Source organism: Humulus lupulus, chromosome X, assembly GCF_963169125.1.
Source record: "Humulus lupulus chromosome X, drHumLupu1.1, whole genome shotgun sequence".
In the NCBI taxonomy this organism is placed as follows: domain Eukaryota; kingdom Viridiplantae; phylum Streptophyta; class Magnoliopsida; order Rosales; family Cannabaceae; genus Humulus; species Humulus lupulus.
The window spans coordinates 188,559,578-188,579,779 of NC_084802.1; the positions used below are offsets into that span (position 1 = coordinate 188,559,578).

Sequence of the window (20,202 nt, forward strand, 5' to 3'; positions counted from 1 at the left end):
TTTTTTTTGATCAAAATCAAACTCAGGGTATTAATTTGTTCTATTTTGTAAAACGTAGAATCTGAATTGTAATTTAACAAAACATAAGGTTCTATTATCAACTTTTACAATACACAGAATCCAAAATGGTATTTACCGTTCTAAATAAGTAGACTTGGCGCAATGCTAGCTTACAAATTCAATTCCCTATTGTACTTAACTAAATTTTAAATTCAGTGTAAAATTTGATGATATCCAAGAAATATGCATCTTAAATAAATAGAACTACTCAAAATTTTTGTTCTAAATAATACGAAAAGAAAATAAATTAGCTATCTAAATTGTGGTGGCCATCTTTTCGTAAATTTTAACTTTTATGTTCTAGTTTTAATTTATTTGATTTAAACACATCTTCAAAGAAAAAAATAGAACAAAAGATAATTTTTTTTTTATCCATGCTATAAATCAAGAGCATATTTTTTAAAACGAGATTACACTACTGAACTATTGTTTGTATCATGATCAGTTTATACCAATTTTGTTTGGTTAATACAAAAAGACTACATTTTATTTGACAAGTCAATATAAAAATATATCCTCATAATTTTGATCGATTTATTTTTTACATGATCAAATTATCTCAATTTAATTACACATATTTAACATGTAAGCAAAAAAAAAAAAAAAAATTAATTTTTATGAAAATTAAATTCAAAATTAATAATAAAAATGTTAAAATAAACCTAAGTGTTATCCCAAAAATTGGAGATCGATGATGTGGCAATAGATGTGACAAATGGCAGTACATGGTCCGTAAAAGACACATTAAATAGTCAATAAATACATTGACTCCTCAGAGTTGTGATAAAGTTACCTGGTAGACTGATGAAGAATTTTGACTGGCTTGAGAAGTGTCATGACCGACCAGGCATGATCTTGTCTGCCCAGGAAGGACTTGTCTGCCCAGGAGTGACTTGTCTGCCCAGGAATGACCTTGTCCGACCAGGCATGAACTTGGCCGATCGGTCATGGCCATGTTCGACCAGCCAAGTGCATGTCCTACCAGCTAAGTGCATGACTGCCCAGTCATAGAGTATATTGGCGTGCACTTCAACAGTATGCTGGCGTGCACATAAGGTATGCTGACGTGCACATGAGGTATACTGGCGTGCACTTCAACAGTATACTGGCGTGCGCATAGAGTATACTGGCGTGCACTTCAACACATGCAATTTGCCCAGTGGAGGTGTGGTCGACCAGAAGGTGATATTCATCAACCAGATAGAACAGACTACGTCAAGGTTCCCAGAAACGGCTCCAACAAGAATCGGTCTTGGCATACACGGGAATCTCTCATTCTTCCCACAAATTTGGTGTTCTGTTGCATTTTGAATATTTTTGTAATTTAAATATAATAAGAATAATAAAATATCCCGGTTCTAGGGGATATCAGATGTATGATCCTAAGCCTATAAATATATGACTTATGGGATCAGAAAGGGACTTTTTGGAAATTTTGGGTATGAATTTTCTAGAGAGAGAGAAAGCGCTTATATCCGAAAGAATTCTTGTATTCTTGTAATCTGTACTGAAAAAACTCAGTTGGCTCAGTTCATCTGATCTTGAGTACAGATCTATAATCATAACACTAAGTGGATTAGGCAATTACCAACATATTGGGGCTGAACCACTATAAAAATTGCGTGTGTTATTTACTTTCTTTGTAAAACCGTCTGTGTCGTTTAATTTCTCTTGAATGTTTTATCATTTTTGACGTTCTCACGTCGTTGGCCAAAAACGCGGTCAACACTAAGTTTAAAGAAAATAATAATTTTGTTTTTTTTTTTTAATTTTCTTCTATATTTTTTTAATTGATTGACGTTATAATATGTTTTTGTTTTTATTAAACTATTTTTTTTTTTAGAAAATCAATTTTATTTCAGTGTCTCATTATTTAGTTAATTTTCTAAAAACATTAATAATGTTCTCTTTCAGATTTTTTCAAATAATTGAAAATTATTAGATGTAATAATTAAATACAAAATTTAAAGTTAAAAGTATTTATTATTATTTCAATTAATTACAAGCTAATGGTGAAAAAAATAACAAAATTCTTACTAATTGAAAATTTTAGGTTTGTGATTACAGAAAAATTTGAAATATTTTAATAAATTAGATATATTATGTAATCAATATATAGATATTTAGATAACATCGAATTTTTTTTGACCACTAATGTGGAATAGAAAATAATATTTTGGCATTTACTAATTAAAAGTTAAGAACTCTTTAAAAAAAAAATAAAAAATAAAAAGTTAAAAAGGGTGTGTGATATTTTGGCATTTTATTATAGTACCCTTTTAATTTTATATGTTTTGAGATATGGCATAAAATCTTAAAATGTAAGGATATGGGGTAATAATCGAAGTTTAAAAGCCCTTAAAAATAAATATTTTGCCGTTAAATAGTCGAGGGAAGATGGAGAGGTGAGATTAGTAATAAGCATTACCGTGAGATATATACGCCATTTTTTTGCCTTTTCTTACCTGCTTCATGCTCCCGCTTTTTGGCTTCGGTTTCAGGGTTTCAGGCGGAACTACTGTATTACTCAGATCCGGCCATCTCTGGTAAATTCTCCCTTTCTTCCTCAAATTTCATTGCATCACTGCATGTTTAACTCACTGAGCTTCTCCTCCATGTGGTTACTCAGCAACGGTCGTTTGCTTCTCCCGTATTCCCCAAGAAACCCTGATAATGATTCTCCAATTCTTCATCGTTTTTATTGTTTTTTTTTCAATGTTTTGAGGAATGGGTATTGTGTTTTTACATGTGTTATTACTTATATGCCGATACCTCTCATGTGGGTCTTTTTGTAATTTGTCGTTTTGTGTCGATCGGTCTTGTGCTGTTCGTATCCGCGTTCACAATTCACGTAATTTTGTTGCTAATTTTCAGTTGACATTTTTCTTGTTTAATAGCATTGATTTTTTTTTTTTTTGTGGGTTGGGGCGTTTATATTCTAGTGTTCTGAATTGCCGGGGTATTTTAAAAAGTGTCCAGTACGATCATTAGTTTTCGAAGTTAGAAATTCTGTGGCTGATATTGCAAACTAAACTTAGAAGTCAAAGACAGTAATAAACTCTGACGATTTTGATATATGCAAACTAATGTCAGAAGTGTGTTTTTAAGAAGATTATTTTTTATAGGTAGACCTATGGCCTGCCTATTATAACTAATTACTTCGCTGGTTCAAATCCAGTTTATTTATTTTCTTATGATTAATGGTTAATCCGTTCAATGTCCCACATACATTACTGGATCATACCTTGCTCTATTTTTTTTATATGATGCAGAATATGAGTAGTTTGGTTGAGAGGCTCCGTGTTAGATCAGAGAGAAGGCCTATCTATAATCTTGATGATTCAGATGACGATGTTGATGTTGTGCGTGGGAAGAGTGGGACAACTCAGGAGAAGTTTGAAAAGATAGTTAGGAGTGATGCGGTTTGTTTCTACTCTTAATTTTATTATGTTCTTATTTTGTAACCTGAAAAATCTTGGATGTAGTTTATGCATGAGTTGGAAGGTTTCACAAAACTGAAATGGCATCAGGGAAAACACACTTTCTCATTTAGTTCATATTCGCACCTGGAATGATTTTTGTTGAATATTTGTGTACTTCCTTTTCAATGTTATTAATTCTTGAAAGTTGTGCTTTAATTTTTGTAAATTATTTGGTGTTTAGTTCTGTGTATATGTATATGTATATGCTTATGTATGCTCCCTGCCCTCCAAATAGAAAGAGGATTCATGCCAAGCTTGTGGAGAAAAGGGGACTCTACTGTGCTGTGAAACATGTAATTATGCATATCATTCAAAGTGTTTGCTTCCGCCACTTAAAACTCCTGTTCCTGGAAACTGGAGATGCCCTGAATGTGTATGGTTTCTTATCTGAATCACTTTTTCCTTCATTTTAAATGATTTTACAAGTGACATGCTCTGGTGATAACAGAGAATCTAAATAATTATGTTTGCAGGTTAGCCCTCTTAATGATATTGATAAGATATTGGATTGTGAAATGCGCCCTACTGTAGCTGATGATAGTGATGCTTCGAAGCTTGGGTCAAAGCAAATTTTTGTGAAGCAATATCTTGTTAAGTGGAAGGGATTATCTTATTTACATTGCACATGGTAATTTACTAATAATGTTCTGCAGCTGTTTTATAGACAAACCAAATTTTTTTGGGGTATCTAATTCAATGAAAGCATAATGACTTGTATTAAATACTTAACACTGTAAATATTTTCAGGAATTACAATTATTTATTATAGTGAACTCTTTTCATAATTTCTTCATCTTATTTTATATAATATTTTTTTTTATTGTTATTATTTTTTACGCCTGAAACTTGTCATTTACATCTGGGTAACAATCTTTTGTACAGGGTGCCAGAGAAAGAGTTCCTCAAAGCTTTTAAGACACATCCACGTCTAAGAACTAAAGTAACCCATTTTCATCGTCAAATGGCATCAAATAACAACTCTGAGGATGACTTTGTTGCGATAAGACCCGAGTGGACGACTGTTGATCGGGTTATTGCTTGCAGGTTTATATTTTCGCAAAATTTCTTTAGTGTTTTATTCTCATTTACGCCCCACTCTTGAAACCTTTAATGTACTCAAGCTTTGCTGCGCCCTACTCTTGAAACCTTTAATGTATTCAAGCTTTGCTGCTTTAGGTGCTTTCAAATTAAGAAATTTGATAATATTTAGTCTACCGGAATATGAAGTCAAAGTTAGTTATATGTCAAATGGCAGTTACTAGAAAGTGATCTATAATACTTGTCGATTTGGTTCAAAATGTACACGACACATTTAGAGCGTGGATTGGTCTAATGAAATTATTGTTATTATTTTTTGGGTGAGAACTACTATCTAGGATAACTTGCTGCTTGATGTGTTTTTGAGAAAGTTAAATGTTTGTTAGGTTTGACTGGTAGTATAATATAATTGTTGCAGGGGAGATGATGATGAGAAAGAATATCTTATAAAGTGGAAAGAACTATCTTATGACGAATGCTATTGGGAGTTTGAATCAGACATATCTGCATTTCAACCAGAGATTGAGAAATTCAACAGAATTCAGTCTAAGTATAAACAGTCTTCTAATAAGAACAAAAATAATGTTAAAGATGCTGCTGAATCAAAAAAGAAGCAAAAAGAATTTCAACAGTTTGAACACAGTCCTGATTTCCTTTCTGGAGGTAATAACTTTCTCTAAGCATGTTCATATGGGTTTCACATTTTTATGTGTTGTTAGTCACTTTATCATTAAATTCTAAGTGCATTTTTGTGTGATTAAAGGTACCCTACATCCTTATCAGCTCGAAGGATTAAACTTCTTGCGTTTTTCTTGGTCCAAACAAACTCATGTCATTCTTGCTGATGAGATGGGACTTGGTGAGTCTTCTTGTATTTTTTTGTTTCTTCGTCTTTTGGGTGCGCTGAATATTTTGTATCTTCTTTTGGATCTTTGTTGCTTCCAGGCAAAACTATACAGAGTATTGCGTTTTTAGCGTCGCTTTTTGAAGACAATATCGGTCCACATTTGGTGGTAGCTCCACTATCGACGTTGCGAAATTGGGAGCGTGAATTTGCTACATGGGCACCTCAAATGAATGTTGTATGTATATGGTGGGATTTTTCTATTAGCAACATGGTTGGTTAGTAAGTACCATCCTGAGTGGAAATTTATTTGCTGCAGGTTATGTATGTTGGGTCTTCCCAAGCTCGTACTGTAATACGTGAATATGAATTTTACTTTCCTAAAAATCATAAGAAGCTGAAGAAAAAGAAATCCAGTGCAGTTAGTGAAAACAAGCAAGACCGCATCAAATTTGATGTTCTCTTAACTTCATATGAGATGATTAACTTAGACACGACATCACTAAAACCAATAAAGTGGGAGTGCATGGTAACATCCTGTGGCTCATTTGTGTAATTTCTAGCTTAAGGTCTGACTTCCTGGTTAACACTGAGTTCATATGTAGATTGTTGATGAAGGTCATCGTCTCAAGAATAAGGACTCAAAATTGTTTTCATCAATGAAGCAATATGCAAGTAATCATCGTGTCCTTCTAACTGGAACTCCTCTTCAGGTCTGTTGTTGAATTGTGCTTTTGTTCATTTATCTACATATACATATTACTTAGTTCATTACTCAGATTAAGTTCTTAGAAGACTGATTTTTTTTCAAGCAATAATATGGTTGCATACTATTATTATTTCTATAAAATTTCAAATTTACTTATTGTCCGTTGGTCTATATTATGCTTTCAGAACAATCTTGATGAACTATTTATGCTCATGCACTTCCTTGATGCTGGGAAGGTTAGTATAAGAACATCCAAATAACTGAAATATATTTTGGTAAATTTTAAACTGGTTTGAATAGATTTATGGAACTCTGTTGTTTAGTTTTTCACGTTTACTTAATGGCAGTTTGGAAGTCTGGAGGAGTTCCAGGAAGAATTTAAGGACATCAATCAAGAAGAACAGATCTCAAGGCTCCATAAAATGTTGGCACCCCATCTTCTTAGAAGTATCAATCTTAAACTTTTCTACTTATAAGAAATTATTTCAGTTAATTGTTGATATTTTTCATGTTAGGTAGATATCAATCAAGTATTAGGTGTCTTCATTATCCTGCATTTCATGATGAAACATTAGTGGTTAAATCTTGTTTTACATTTTAACTTATTATGATGTTCAAGCATGCTTTTAGGAAAAATATTTTGGATTACTCTCTTGATTACACAACGATTGTTTATAAGAATCCCACAATGATTAAATATAGAATTGGTTGGTTGTTTATAAATACCACTATTCTCACTTTTATACCTAAAATTGCATCAACCTCTTCAGTCCTTTATTTGGAAAGTGGAAGATAGATTCCTTTTTGATCGATTATGCCTCTCATCTCATTATTCAAAATCAACATATCATCAATATATAGACATACCAAGGTGACATAGCCATTACAAGTCTTAGAGTAAGCACTTATTTGCATTATTGTGTCTAAATCCGTCTGAAATAGTAGCTTGATCAAACTCATCCATTTGATAAATATAAAAGTTATATATTGATGATAAAGCATATAAATTTCTTATTAGGGTTGTTCTAGCAATTGGTACATGTGTCAAAATAATTCATTATTTCCTTTTGTCTAAAGACGTTGTCTACTAATCTAGTCTTAAAAGTTTGTAAGATGTTATCGGTGTGATATTTCTTCGAAAATACCCACTTGCACCCAATTGGTTTTGAACTTTGTGGAATGTCAATCAATTTCTAAATGTGATTTGACATAAATGAACCCATCTCATCATTTATTGTCTTCTTCCGAAAAATGGAGTCTCTTGAATACAATTTCTCGGTAGGTTTTGAGATCATCATTTATTGTCCTCTTCAAGGTTTTCTTCTACTAGGTAGAAAATATTCACTTGAGATGATGTCTCATTTGATCTCAATTTTTTAAGCCTTTAGCTTCTTCAAGACAATATAAGTTACTCATCTGCCCTTTGATTTTTCTCATTACGAAATCCTCCAACACTTGTGGGTTCTTCAGAGTTGTTATCGTAATATAACAAGTTATCAAATAATATTACTTCTCTTGATTCAATTATCACATTAAACCTAATTTGGTCTTTTAGGCTTCATGCTACTACAGTGAGCAAGACACCTCATACTTTAAGATAGCCTAACAATAAGCAAAACTTTACCCCACAAATTATAACTCGATTTAGCATGGAAAAACATAGTATCAATCATCTTAAAATATGCCTTATTCTTTCTTTCAACTATACTATTTTGTTGTGAAGTGTATGGTGCAGTGCATTTATGAATGATGCCATGTTGTTCACAAAACATATTAAAATCATTGGAAAAATATTCATTGCCTCTATCATTTCTAAGAGTTATTTTATTTTTCTAATTGATTTTCTACTGTAGCCATAGAGAGTCTAAATGCATTAAATGTTTTATTCTTATCTTTATTCTTAAACAATTTAAAATAAGTATATCTAGAGCAATCATCTATGAAGTTATGAAATATCTATTTTTCTTCTCTAGTTAACATATTATTCAATTCACATAAGTCACTATGTATTGAATCTAACAAATTTGAACTTCTATCAAGACTAGGAAAATGTTTCTTAACCACTTTAGATTTAACACACAATTCATATTTAACATGTTCATTCACATCATAATTAATCATTCTACATTTAACAACCCTTTTAATTATGGCATAATATATTCTACTCGTGCTCAATACCCTTGAAGTTTTCATTTTCAAAATATTGCTTGTGTTCAGAATATGGAAATCGATTTTTTCTGAAAGAGTACTCCTTTGGTAATTGTAGACTGCACTAATTGTGCCGTAATATATTCTACTCGTGTTCAACTTGTTCAATATTTTTTCCCATGACATCTCATGGGTAAATTCTTCTCTTTGAGTTGAAACTGAGCCAAGTTCACATTGGAAAATTTTTGACCTTTCAGTGGAAATTTTCACAAGTTTTTCCCTAATATTCGAACATCTCTCAGTATTTTGGTTGTCTCCCTCTACACACCTTGAGATTCTAAATGCATTAAATGTTTTATTCTTATCTTTACTCTTAAACAAATACAAATAAGTATATCTAGAGCAGTTATCTATAAAATTATGAAGTTTCTATTTTCTTCTCTAGTTAACATATTATTCAGTTCACATAAGTCACTATTTTTTAAATCCAACAAGTTTAAACTTCTATCAAGACTAGGAAAATGTTTCTTAACCAATTTAGATTTAATACACAATTCATATTTAACATGTTCATTTACATCATAATTAATCATTCTACATTTAGTAACCCTTTTAATTATGCTGTAATCTATACGAGCAAGTTTATTATACTACACAAATATAGAATTAGAGTCAATCACACTGCAAGAACTAGAAGCTATTGTGTTACTCTTAATGTCAAAAATACGTAGTTTAATCATCGTATCACATGAGTAACTTTTTTTCACAAAAAATGTCCAATTTAGTCAAAAATAAGTTTACTATATTTAAACACTATTTTGATACTTGATTTATTCAATAAACTTCAACTTACTAAGTTTCTATTCATATCGGTAATATAGAAAATATTAGTTAGAGTTACTTTCTTTTCATTTGTGAATAATAAATCAATGCAGTCACTTCCCAAGTACCTTATATTTCTTTTCATTTCCCATTTGGACTTTTAAGTCTATTCTTTGCAACTTTGAAAGTTAGAAAAGAATTTTATCATAGGTCACGTAAATAGTGGCACAAGTATCATACCCCACCATCCTTGCATCGGCCTTGTATACTCAAGGTTGTAATAATCTCAAGATCAAGTGCATTGGCCTTGGTAACTTAGGTTTGCAATTATCCTATTATCAAATGCATTCACCTTGGTACCTTTACATGCTTTTGCAATGATCTCTTAACATCAATTTCATTGACATGTTTAATTTCTCTTAATGTTGCAATATTTTCATATTGACCTTGTTAAATTTATTGGAAGTTACAATAATCTTATCGTCAATTGCATTAATCACATCAATTTTATTGTGTTAAAATGCATTTCTTATTGAATACATTAATCACAATTAGAGTTTCAACGATCACATCATCAACCTATATAAATTCAATTAAAGTTGTAATGATCTCATGATCAATTGCTATTCTTTTAATTTTATTATGGTTCATTTAAAATTACCATATAATTAACAATTTCATAAACAAAATAAGTACAACAAAAACACTTGAATTGTTTATTAATATTCTCAATGGTACTCTTAACATACACAATAAACTCAACCTCACACAAATGTGGCAGCAAACAGATTTCAACATGGTTTTTGAAATTCATATATTGAGAAATGAGGAATTTCTTAATATCTTTCACTATTAGGTTGTGATCCCATGAAGTAGTCTCATTCTTTGTTGATGAGAATCACTGTCCAAATTCTCTATTGCAAGCCTTAAAATGATTTGAGGCTTTTACAATGGTGGAATGAGAAGTGGGATACAATAAGTTTTGAAGCCAATTCAAAAAGTTCTTAATAAATTATTGGAGAAAATGTGTAATCTTGGAGAGGGGAAAAATGTGTAATCTTGGAGAGAGTGGAGGTTAAAGAGAGTTAAGAAGTGTGATTAAGGTCTCACAATTCTAGAAACTCTATGTTATAGTGTGAGTAATGCTAGGCACACTCTCAATTTACATACTATTTTTGCGTACTATGATGTGTCATTATTTATAATCACACGAATTAAAATGTGAGGGCCCCACTTAAAAATATTACATGGTTGATAATAATGACACATCATAGTGTGCTAAAATAGTGTATAAATTGAGTGTGTCTATCTTGACTATTATAATGTAGGCTCTATCAATAGACTTAACCAGTAGGATTAAACCGAAACACATAGATTAGACTAGGAGCCAAAAGTGAAACTCCCTATATAAGTGTGATGCATCGCCTAGCATTTGGCAACATCTTGCTGCCTGTCTCACAATTGTGAGCGCAGGCAATGTGTCGCCACATAGGTGGTGACATGTCACCACTCCATGTATAGAGAAATGTGATTTTGGCTCCTAATCTATGTTTTCAAAAAGACTTACCCTATTGGTTAAACCATCATTAGCCAAATGATGATGGTGCCTATACTATAAAATGGAGCTTTTAAAGTTGTGAAACCTTGATCACATCTCTATCTAACTCTTCAAGAATTCATCAAGAGGTAGAGAGTTTCAAGGCTTTTGTATCCTATATCTCATTCCACCATTGTAGATTGTAGAAGCTTGGAATAGAGAATTTGGGAAGTGATTCTCATCACATTCAAACTTTGGTGATTAAAGTACCATTCTTGCTGTACTTTCTTTAATTAATTTTATTTTAGATAATTGTATCCTATATCTCATTCCACCATTGTAGATTGTAGAAGCTTGGAATAGAGAATTTGGGAAGTGATTCTCATCACATTCAAACTTTGGTGATTAAAGTACCATTCTTGCTGTACTTTCTTTAATTAATTTTATTTTAGATAATTCAGCTCCAATCGATTTGGTGTTTCTCTATGCTGCTGTAGCTGGGACAAATCTTTATTGTTTATGCATGTGTATCACGGCATTTTGAGAATTATTTGCATACAAGTTGTTGAGAAAATGGTCGCATGAAATCTGTATACATATATTATGTTTCTAAAAATGTTTGAAACTCATTGACGGTCTCCAGGAGTGAAAAAAGATGTCATGAAAGAATTACCTCCGAAAAAGGAACTTATTCTGCGCGTTGAGTTGAGCAGCAAGCAGAAAGAGTATTACAAAGCAATACTCACCCGTAACTATCAGATACTAACCCGACGTGGTGGTGCACAGGTAAGGGGTGTCTGTTGCTGAAACAAAGATATTTTTCATTGCATTCTGACCTAACATATCATTGCGGTTCAATTCCAGATATCATTGATCAATGTGGTTATGGAATTACGCAAGCTTTGTTGTCATCCTTACATGTTAGAGGGAGTTGAGCCAGATATACAAGATTCAAATGAATCTTTCAAGTAATTTATAAGATTTTTCTTTTCTTTTTTTAAGTTTGTTCTGTGACAACTGACAAGTAATATATGTTATTTGTTGATTAGATTGAACAAATGATTACTTCTGGGTTTGAACAAGAGTTTTTATTTATTTTTTGTTGTGTTTTGTTTTCTCTTACATGGGATAGACAACTAGTAGATTCTTCTGGGAAATTACAATTATTGGACAAAATGATGGTGAGACTTAGAGAGCAAGGGCACAGAGTGCTTATATATTCACAGTTTCAGCACATGTTGGACTTGCTAGAAGACTACTGTACGTACAAGGTATACAAATTATTTTGTTCAAAGTTTGAGAATATTGTTGAGTTTACTAGTGGTTCATGGTTGATGTATCTTCATTCTATGGGTGTGCGGTTTTATTTTCAGAAATGGCAGTATGAAAGGATAGATGGGAAGGTTGGCGGAGCAGAAAGACAAATACGAATTGATCGATTTAATGCCAAAAGCTCTTCAAGATTTTGCTTCTTGCTTTCTACCAGAGCTGGAGGATTGGGAATAAACCTTGCAACGGCTGATACAGTCATTATATACGATAGGTGAACTGTTGGCTGACAAATATCCTTTAATTTCTTGATTCTGTTGGTGATCAGTTATTATGTTATGTTCTTATTTAATGTGTTCTGTCCCCTTCATTATTGTAGTGATTGGAACCCTCATGCAGATCTACAAGCTATGGCTAGAGCCCACAGGCTTGGGCAAACAAACAAGGTTGTCATTAGTTATCCACCACCCCCCCTCCCCAACACCAAAAAAAGAAGAAAGAAAAGAAAAACACTGTAATTAGTGGAGGTTTCTAATAGCGGACTGTTGTTGTGGAGATGTAGGTAATGATTTTCAGGCTCATAACACGTGGATCTATTGAAGAAAGGATGATGCAAATGACCAAGAAGAAAATGGTTTTAGAGCATTTAGTTGTTGGAAGGTTGAAGGCTCAAAATATTAACCAGGTAATCATTTAGCTATAGACTTCAGGGTGTATATTACTTCGCTACTTTGGTCTTGTAAATGATAGGGTATGTAAATATTGTATTCAGAATAATACACAATGTTAAAGTAGTTATTAATTTTTCTGTTTTTTCCCCCCAAACAAAAAAAGAAGAAAAATGTTGCTATTGATGATTTAGCATGTATCCTATGTTTTTAAAATCTTGTATCCTATGTTTTTGTTTTTTGTGAAGCCTCTTTTTTCTGCCCCCATATTATTAACATGTGTGCTACCTTACCAAAATCCTTTACTTTAATAGCTCTGCTCATTCCCTCCAACTTTTTATTATTGAAACATAGTTAGGTACGTTTGATATTGTGTCTTGTGTATTGGCATGCTTGTGAGTAGAATGTCAGGTAATTCAGAAGGTTTCACATGCTTGGTGGACTGAAGTAAATGAAGGAGAATGTAAATAGTGCTTGTCTTATAGTAGGAAAGCTTTATCTAAGAAGGGACTTTGTAAGTTGTGTTTCAAATTACGATGAGTATGTCACATGGAGTTTGTTTGGGTTAACATATCCAATTAAATTTGCATGAAAAAGTAAATAAATAAATAAAAATAAAATGAATACTGATATTTGTTTTTGTCAAGTCTCTAATGTTGTGATTGTAAAATGATTTATGGTAACAGTTGAGCAATATATCTTCATGTGATTCTTATAGTTAGTTGTTCTTGGAGTTCTTATAATCTACTACCAGCAAATGTTGATTTACTTATCATTTGGTTAATTGTTTTGCATTTGGTTTATGTTGTCCCAAAATGTGCTTTGGTTGTTATATTTCCTGCTATTATTTAGAAGATTTGAGGCAGTATCCAAGTCAAGGTAATTCATAAGAAAACTTGATAAAATACCAAATGACTTCTGTTCTATATAGGAAGAGTTGGATGATATCATAAGGTATGGCTCAAAGGAGTTATTTGCAGATGAAAATGATGAAGCTGGAAAATCACGACAAATTCATTATGATGATGCTGCAATAGATAGGTAAATGTTAATTAAGCTTTATTTCGCCACATATTGATGGCATTTGATTATCTGGGGAAATGTTATCCTTTGAGTCTGTCTTCAATAGATTACTTGACCGAGAACAAGCTGGAGATGAAGAGTCTACAGTGGACGACGAAGAAGAAGATGGATTTCTGAAGGCCTTCAAGGTTTATATCTACTTAACTTGATAATTGGTTTTTCTCTTTTGCTGCCACTATTTGCACTAGATTTGATTGCTGAAGGGTTGGTGCATTTTGGAGAGTTCTTGCATCTAACATTTTACTAAGAACTATGTCAACCTGAAGAGCAATAGTTTTCTTTCTAGTTATGAATTACTTTTTCTATTTTAAGGACGTGCCTATGTATTTTCGAGGAAGGACACATTCCTATTCCTACGTTGGGGGTCATGAAGGACATAATTTTGGAAGATAATTAAGACTGTCTTTCACCTAGTCCTAAGGGTGTATAAGATAATTAGTATCATTATTACCAACAGCGTTAAGTGCACCACATCACATGTGCATATTTTCTAAATATTTTTACAAGTGCCAAGTTTCAATAGTTTTTTTCCCCTTATATTCTTTTTATATATCTGAATTGGTTGGTTACACTTGAGTTCATTTTTTATGTTGAGATTAATGTTGAATACTATTGATTTTTTTTTTCATATAAATTGTACTTTTTAATGTGTCACAGGGTGCGGTGCTGTTTTACCAATAATTCTTGACCAGTTAGTTTAGGAAAGATATTAAATGTGATTTTTTTTCATCAGTTCACTGCAAAACCGCACCACTAATTTTTATCTTACTTGACCCATGCAGGTACATAGCATATAATCAGATTGTTTAAATCATTATTTTAAGATGTTCACCACTTTGAAATTACTTTAGGACCACTAGATGGTGTACTTTGACCTTTCGATCTTATGAGCTTGGAATCGTCAACCATCGATAATAGTCCTAACACTTTAAAGTGCATAACAAATGCAAAAAATCTAATACAATATTTTTGTTTTATTTTTATTTTTAACTGCCTTGATAATTTACTTCTCATGAATTTCCCCAGTACCCCATTTTCAAGATTTAACATATTAGGTATGAGGGGAAATCATGGGAAGTAATTAAGTTCTGTAGTATAGAAGTAAGAATAAAATCTTGTAATTATTTACTTGCCTTAGATGAGAAGATTTGGAGTATCTCAGTTAATAAATTTAAAATCTAACATGTTTTAAAGAATTTATGGTCAGGCAACCGAAAAGGGAATACATCTTCTTTTCCTTGTTTTAGTTTTCAATTATTTATATTTTTCTACTAGTTTTAATTAACAACATCAGTACATTGTGTTGTAGGTAGCAAATTTTGAATATATTGAAGAAACAGAAGTGGTGGAAGAGGAAGCACAAAAGCCTGCCATGGAAAATAAACCTACAGTGAGCAGCTCAGAGAGGTCGACTTTCTGGGAAGAGTTGCTGAGAGACAAATACGAAGTTCACAAAGTTGAAGAGTTTAATGCTTTGGGCAAAGGAAAGAGAAGCCGGAAGCAGGTGTAACTTTATGATACAGTCCAATTTTTCTTAAAATCCTACCGTATACCCTTTTGTGTTTATTTTGAGGAATGGTCTCTTGATACTAAATATTTCATATAGATAAGTTTTAGGGGCTCTTTGTCTTTGTGATATTTATTCTATTTACTCCAAATTATTTTTAAATGTATGTTGTCCAGGATTTGATCATGTTTTTAGGTTTCAAATCTTGTTACTTCGAAGTGAAGAACAACTTCAATTTTTTTTCTAATATTAAATCATAATTAATGCTTCCCATATGAAAATGTAACTAATTTGTGCCGTTGGAATTTGTTTAGATGGTATCTGTTGAAGAGGATGACCTTGCTGGTTTGGAAGATGTTAGCTCTGATAACGAGGATGACAACTATGAGGCAGACATGACCGATGGTGAAACAGCGTCATCAGGAAATGCTTCTTTGAAGAAGACTAACAAAAAGAAAGCTCGCGGTATATTTTCCTTGTCATACAATCGCAATAATAAGCTTATGCTTTTATTAAGAAAATAATAAGCTAATGGTTGAATGAAGCATGATCAACTATGTTCACCCCAGTCTAACTTTGAAAAAATTTCTTTTGCAGTGGATAGCTCAGATCCCCTTCCTTTAATGGAAGGTGAAGGAAGATCATTTCGGGTACTGGGTTTCAATCAAAATCAGAGGGCTGCATTTGTCCAAATTTTGATGAGGTCTCCTACACCTAATTTTATTTCGTTAGAATTTTTTATTTATTTTTTAAATATTCTGTTTATCATTGGGTACTCCAATGTTTTGTATTCATTACTCACCTCTGTGTGGTGTGTGATCAAACACTGCATGTATTTATGCTTGGAGATTTTCTTTATTAAGTTAATGAATTTATGTTTGCAATTTTATGAATATTATGATCGTTATTGATCTCTCTCTCTCTCTCTCTTTTTGTGGGGAGTTGGGGGGTTGGGGTTTGTTTAAATTCCTAAACTTCCGTGCTTAACAATGAACATGTTGCAGGTTTGGTGTCGGGGATTTTGATTGGAAGGATTTTTCATTTCGGATGAAGCAGAAGACATATGAGGAAATAAGAGAGTACGGTGTTTCTTTTATTTAATCCCCCCTCCTCTCTCTCTCTCTCTCTGTATATATTTATAGGTCCTGCTGAATCCTATAATATTTAGGAGACAAGCATATCACTACGTTTTTTTTATCCTCTGAGTTTGTGTGACACTGAAAAATTAAAATCTACTACTGGTTATTTTGTATGTGTTTGTATTGCAGCTCTTTAAGATAATTTACATTATGCTATTCTCTAGATAGAATGAGATGATGCTTGTGCAGATGTTCTCGTGGCATCCAACCCAAAAGATAATCTCTTAAATGTCTTTCTTTAATTAGACAGTGGATTGCAATAGTGATATACTTTGATGTTGAGTGGTCATCAAGACTATATAAGCTGCATACTCTATTAACCTTTGCATAAATTGCACATGGACTTAGAAATGGTGTTTTTGCAACATTGATGAGGTTCTTGGTAATAGGTTTTAACATTTTGTATGTTCTAGCCAGAACTAAAGCAAAGGAAAAAAAAAAAAACATTGTGAATGACACGCTCTTTTCTTTTTTACTCAGTTATGGAACTCTTTTCTTGTCTCACATCACTGAAGAAATCACTGATTCCCCTACCTTTTCAGGTGAATCCTTGAGTGCTGACTTGATTTTTTTTTAAAATTATTTGCAATGCTTGCATCGTCCTTTTGCTTCTAATACCTTTTTCTATATGATTTTGGTCTGTAGATGGTGTTCCAAAAGATGGACTCAGGATACAGGATGTCCTTGTTCGGATTGCAGTTCTGATGCTAGTAAGAGAAAAAGTAAGTGTAATAGCAAAGCTTGATCTTTGTTCTCTACCTGTCATTGAGACTTGGGAAGCATTTGACGAACCCTTAGTTTGTGAAATAGGGATTTTATTTTATTTTTTCTTTGAACTGTGATTATAAATTTTTGTTATTTCCTTGAAGGTTTCATTGGAATTCGTCTGTTTTCTTATGAATAATATCTCTTTTTATGATCTTTATTCCTCTTGGGTGGAATGTTAGGTGAAGTTTGCTTTAGAAAATCCAGGAGCTCCACTTTATACAGATGACATTCACATGCGCTACCCAGGATTGAAGGGTGGAAAGTTTTGGAAGGAGGAGCATGATTTATTATTACTGCGTGCTGTTTTAAAGTATGTATTATCACGAGTAGCATAATGGTGACAGTTTTTTTTAGCTTCACAATTGATTGCATTTAAAAAAAAAAAATCAATACTTGTATTATTATTGATTAAAATAAATACAATAGGGTAAAGAATGAAAATACTATAATATGTTACATCTCTTGATGTCAATTTCTTTCAGCTTCATGAACTTCTTGTAGTGGACTAGTTTTTTTTCTATGTATGCCTGCTGTTAGTTTATGTTGTATAACCTGTGTATGCATACAGTTCCAGTGGTGAAGTGTGTAACATAGTCAGATGTGCTCTAATGTGGTTAATTTGAGTTTTCAGGTGATAGGCTTGTGTATGGCATCTTAATTGGACGATTTCTTTTATTTGACGATTTAACCAATTTTTTTTTGGCACTATGGATGTTTGGCCGTTTCATCAAATGATTTGCTTGACATTTGATAATTGGATGTGCTTAATGTTGCTTCAGGGGTTTTTAGTATCAATGTGAACGGTTTTTCGTGTGTGTGGGCTATGCTAGCATATAATGGCCTCATTAAAAATGATAATTGTTCCATACTTGTAATATACTTTTTTGAATGTTAAGGCATGGATATGGAAGATGGCAAGCTATCGTCGATGACAAGGAGTTGAAGATTCAAGAAATTATCTGTCAAGAGTTGAATCTTCCCTTTATCAATTTACCTGTCGTCAATCAAGCTGGTTCTCAAGTACAGGGTGGTGCTAATGTAGCTACTACAGTTGCACCTACAAATCCTCCCAAGGAAAATGGTGGGGAAACTGTTGTGACAGCTGATGTTGCTAAAGGAACTACAGATGCTGCAAATCAATCACAGTTGTACCAAGATGGTACTATATTGTATCATTTTAGAGATATGCAGAGAAGACAGGTTGAGTTTATCAAGAAAAGAGTGCTTCTCTTGGAAAAAGGGCTCAATGCAGAGTACCAGAAGGAATACTTTGTAAGTTGCTGCTTTATTTTACCTGTGATTTCATTCCCTTGATCACGTATCTGGCTTGTGCAGTTGTCTTCCATCTAATCTCTTTATTTATCATGTTCTTAGGGTGGTGATATGAAGTCAAATGATGTTACAAGTGAAGAGCCAGATAATGAACCCAAGGTCACAAATATCCCAAACGTGCCATGTTCTCTGTCTGCTGAGAATGATGCATCCATGGTTGATCAGTTACCTCAATTGGAAGCCATTGGTAGGTCTATTGTCGTTTTAATAGCTCTGTGCTGTATATGAAACATAGTGGCATGGTCTCATGCGTGTGCAGCCACGTGGTGTTTATTTTTTGTAATCACCAGATTCCTCAACATTCTTTGCCCTTTGTTGTCAGCTTTCCTTAAAATTTTTAGGGCCATAGTTGTTGGGAATGTCTCAGTCAATTATGTTTAACGTTATCAAAACAGTAAAAAAGAAAAAAGACTATTAGTATCATCAGCAATCTACCTCATGAATGTATCATGATGCATGTTCTTTACAAAATTTGTAGAATATCATAAAATAAAGGTTAGATGCTGAAGGATCCGGTGGAAGGGATATTTCCTCAGGAGTTTTGTTTAGAATTTGGACATATTACTCGATCCTGAAATATTTCTTGCTTACTTATTGTGTTCGTTCCTATCACAAAGTATCTTGATTGGCTGGAGATGAGTAGGATTCCGTTTGTCTGTGCAGGTCCTGAAGAAATAGCTGCTGCTGCTTGTGATGATAATTCAGATCGGCTGCAATTGCCTCAGCTTTATAATGAGGTAACCTTTGTGTGATTATATGCAAAGATTCCAAAGAATGCTAAACTGAAGGATTGGATGAGAAAAGCTGTGTTGTCTTCCGATTGGTCTTTGCGGTGAATAATAGAATGTCATTTTTTACCTTCTTAATGACAGATGTGCAAAATAGTTGAGGAAACCACCACTGAATCAGTTCAGGGATCTTTGGCCAACCAACCAGCTAATCTGAACTTGGAGAAGAACCTTGCCGCAATGGAAAACCTTTGTAAAGATGTAAACCATATTCTCTCTACTCCACAGCGAAATCCAGATGAACAAGCAAAGGCTGAACCAAACATCAATGCGGTGCTCCCCAAATCATCTCCTCCTCAAGATGACCCCAAGCCTGCTGCTGCAGTAGTGGAAGTCGAGATGCCAGAGCTGGTAACCAAATCTAAACCTGAAGAAGAAACTTCCACGCCGATGCCATGCGGATCACAGCTTCAGAAGGGACCCTCGAGTTCACTAGAAAATACTGGAAATGATGTGGTGATGAAAGAAGAGAAGAGTGATGGTGCTGGTAATGGAAGCGCAGAGGAAGCTAAGGAGGGGGTTGTAGTATTGGATAAATGATCAAAAGCCTAGGTAGAGTATTTCTGAGGCTAATTTCACATTGGACCTTTTGTTAAAATTTCGTCAACAATATTTCCCAGAGAAATCACTTAAACTGAATTCTTAGGATATAGAGAGTATCACAGCCATAAGAATTTGCTTATGGGTTATTCATATAAAACTAATAGCCATTCAAGAGAACTGCACCCTAACCTGCCTTTTGGTAAAGGGTGGTATTCTTGTTTACTTATTGCAATGTTATATCGATTAGTCTTTATTACTCCATTCCATGCTCTATTTTTGTGCTTAATTTGAAGTGTCAAATTGGTCCATATCTAACTTAGTGTGAAATCATTCACTCACTATACCATCTTTTATTAAGAAAAAGAACCCTGGTGCACTTTTCCACTTTCGCATTCTTTAATTCTAAGAGAGAGAGAGAGAGAGAGAGAGAGAGGGAGAAATATATTTTTATATATAGATATATAA

At 33.1% G+C, this 20,202-nt stretch overlaps 1 protein-coding gene across 1 annotated transcript; it reads left to right on the forward strand.

The window, feature by feature from the left end:
- Positions 1 to 2,456: 2,456 nt before the first annotated feature.
- On the forward strand, positions 2,457 to 19,998 carry LOC133803132 (CHD3-type chromatin-remodeling factor PICKLE). The gene is made up of 31 exons (XM_062241090.1): positions 2,457 to 2,606; positions 3,333 to 3,482; positions 3,778 to 3,915; positions 4,016 to 4,170; positions 4,425 to 4,586; positions 4,999 to 5,243; positions 5,344 to 5,439; positions 5,526 to 5,662; positions 5,744 to 5,953; positions 6,030 to 6,137; positions 6,319 to 6,369; positions 6,481 to 6,580; positions 11,284 to 11,426; positions 11,505 to 11,608; positions 11,773 to 11,911; positions 12,014 to 12,183; positions 12,289 to 12,355; positions 12,472 to 12,594; positions 13,509 to 13,618; positions 13,707 to 13,788; positions 14,970 to 15,164; positions 15,482 to 15,632; positions 15,765 to 15,870; positions 16,172 to 16,246; positions 16,787 to 16,848; positions 16,952 to 17,028; positions 17,254 to 17,384; positions 17,971 to 18,346; positions 18,449 to 18,593; positions 19,070 to 19,143; positions 19,279 to 19,998. Exons 2-31 carry the CDS (start codon positions 3,336 to 3,338, stop codon positions 19,732 to 19,734), a joined length of 4,335 nt encoding a protein of 1,444 aa, XP_062097074.1. The 5' UTR covers positions 2,457 to 2,606; positions 3,333 to 3,335; the 3' UTR covers positions 19,735 to 19,998.
- Positions 19,999 to 20,202: the final 204 nt, after the last annotated feature.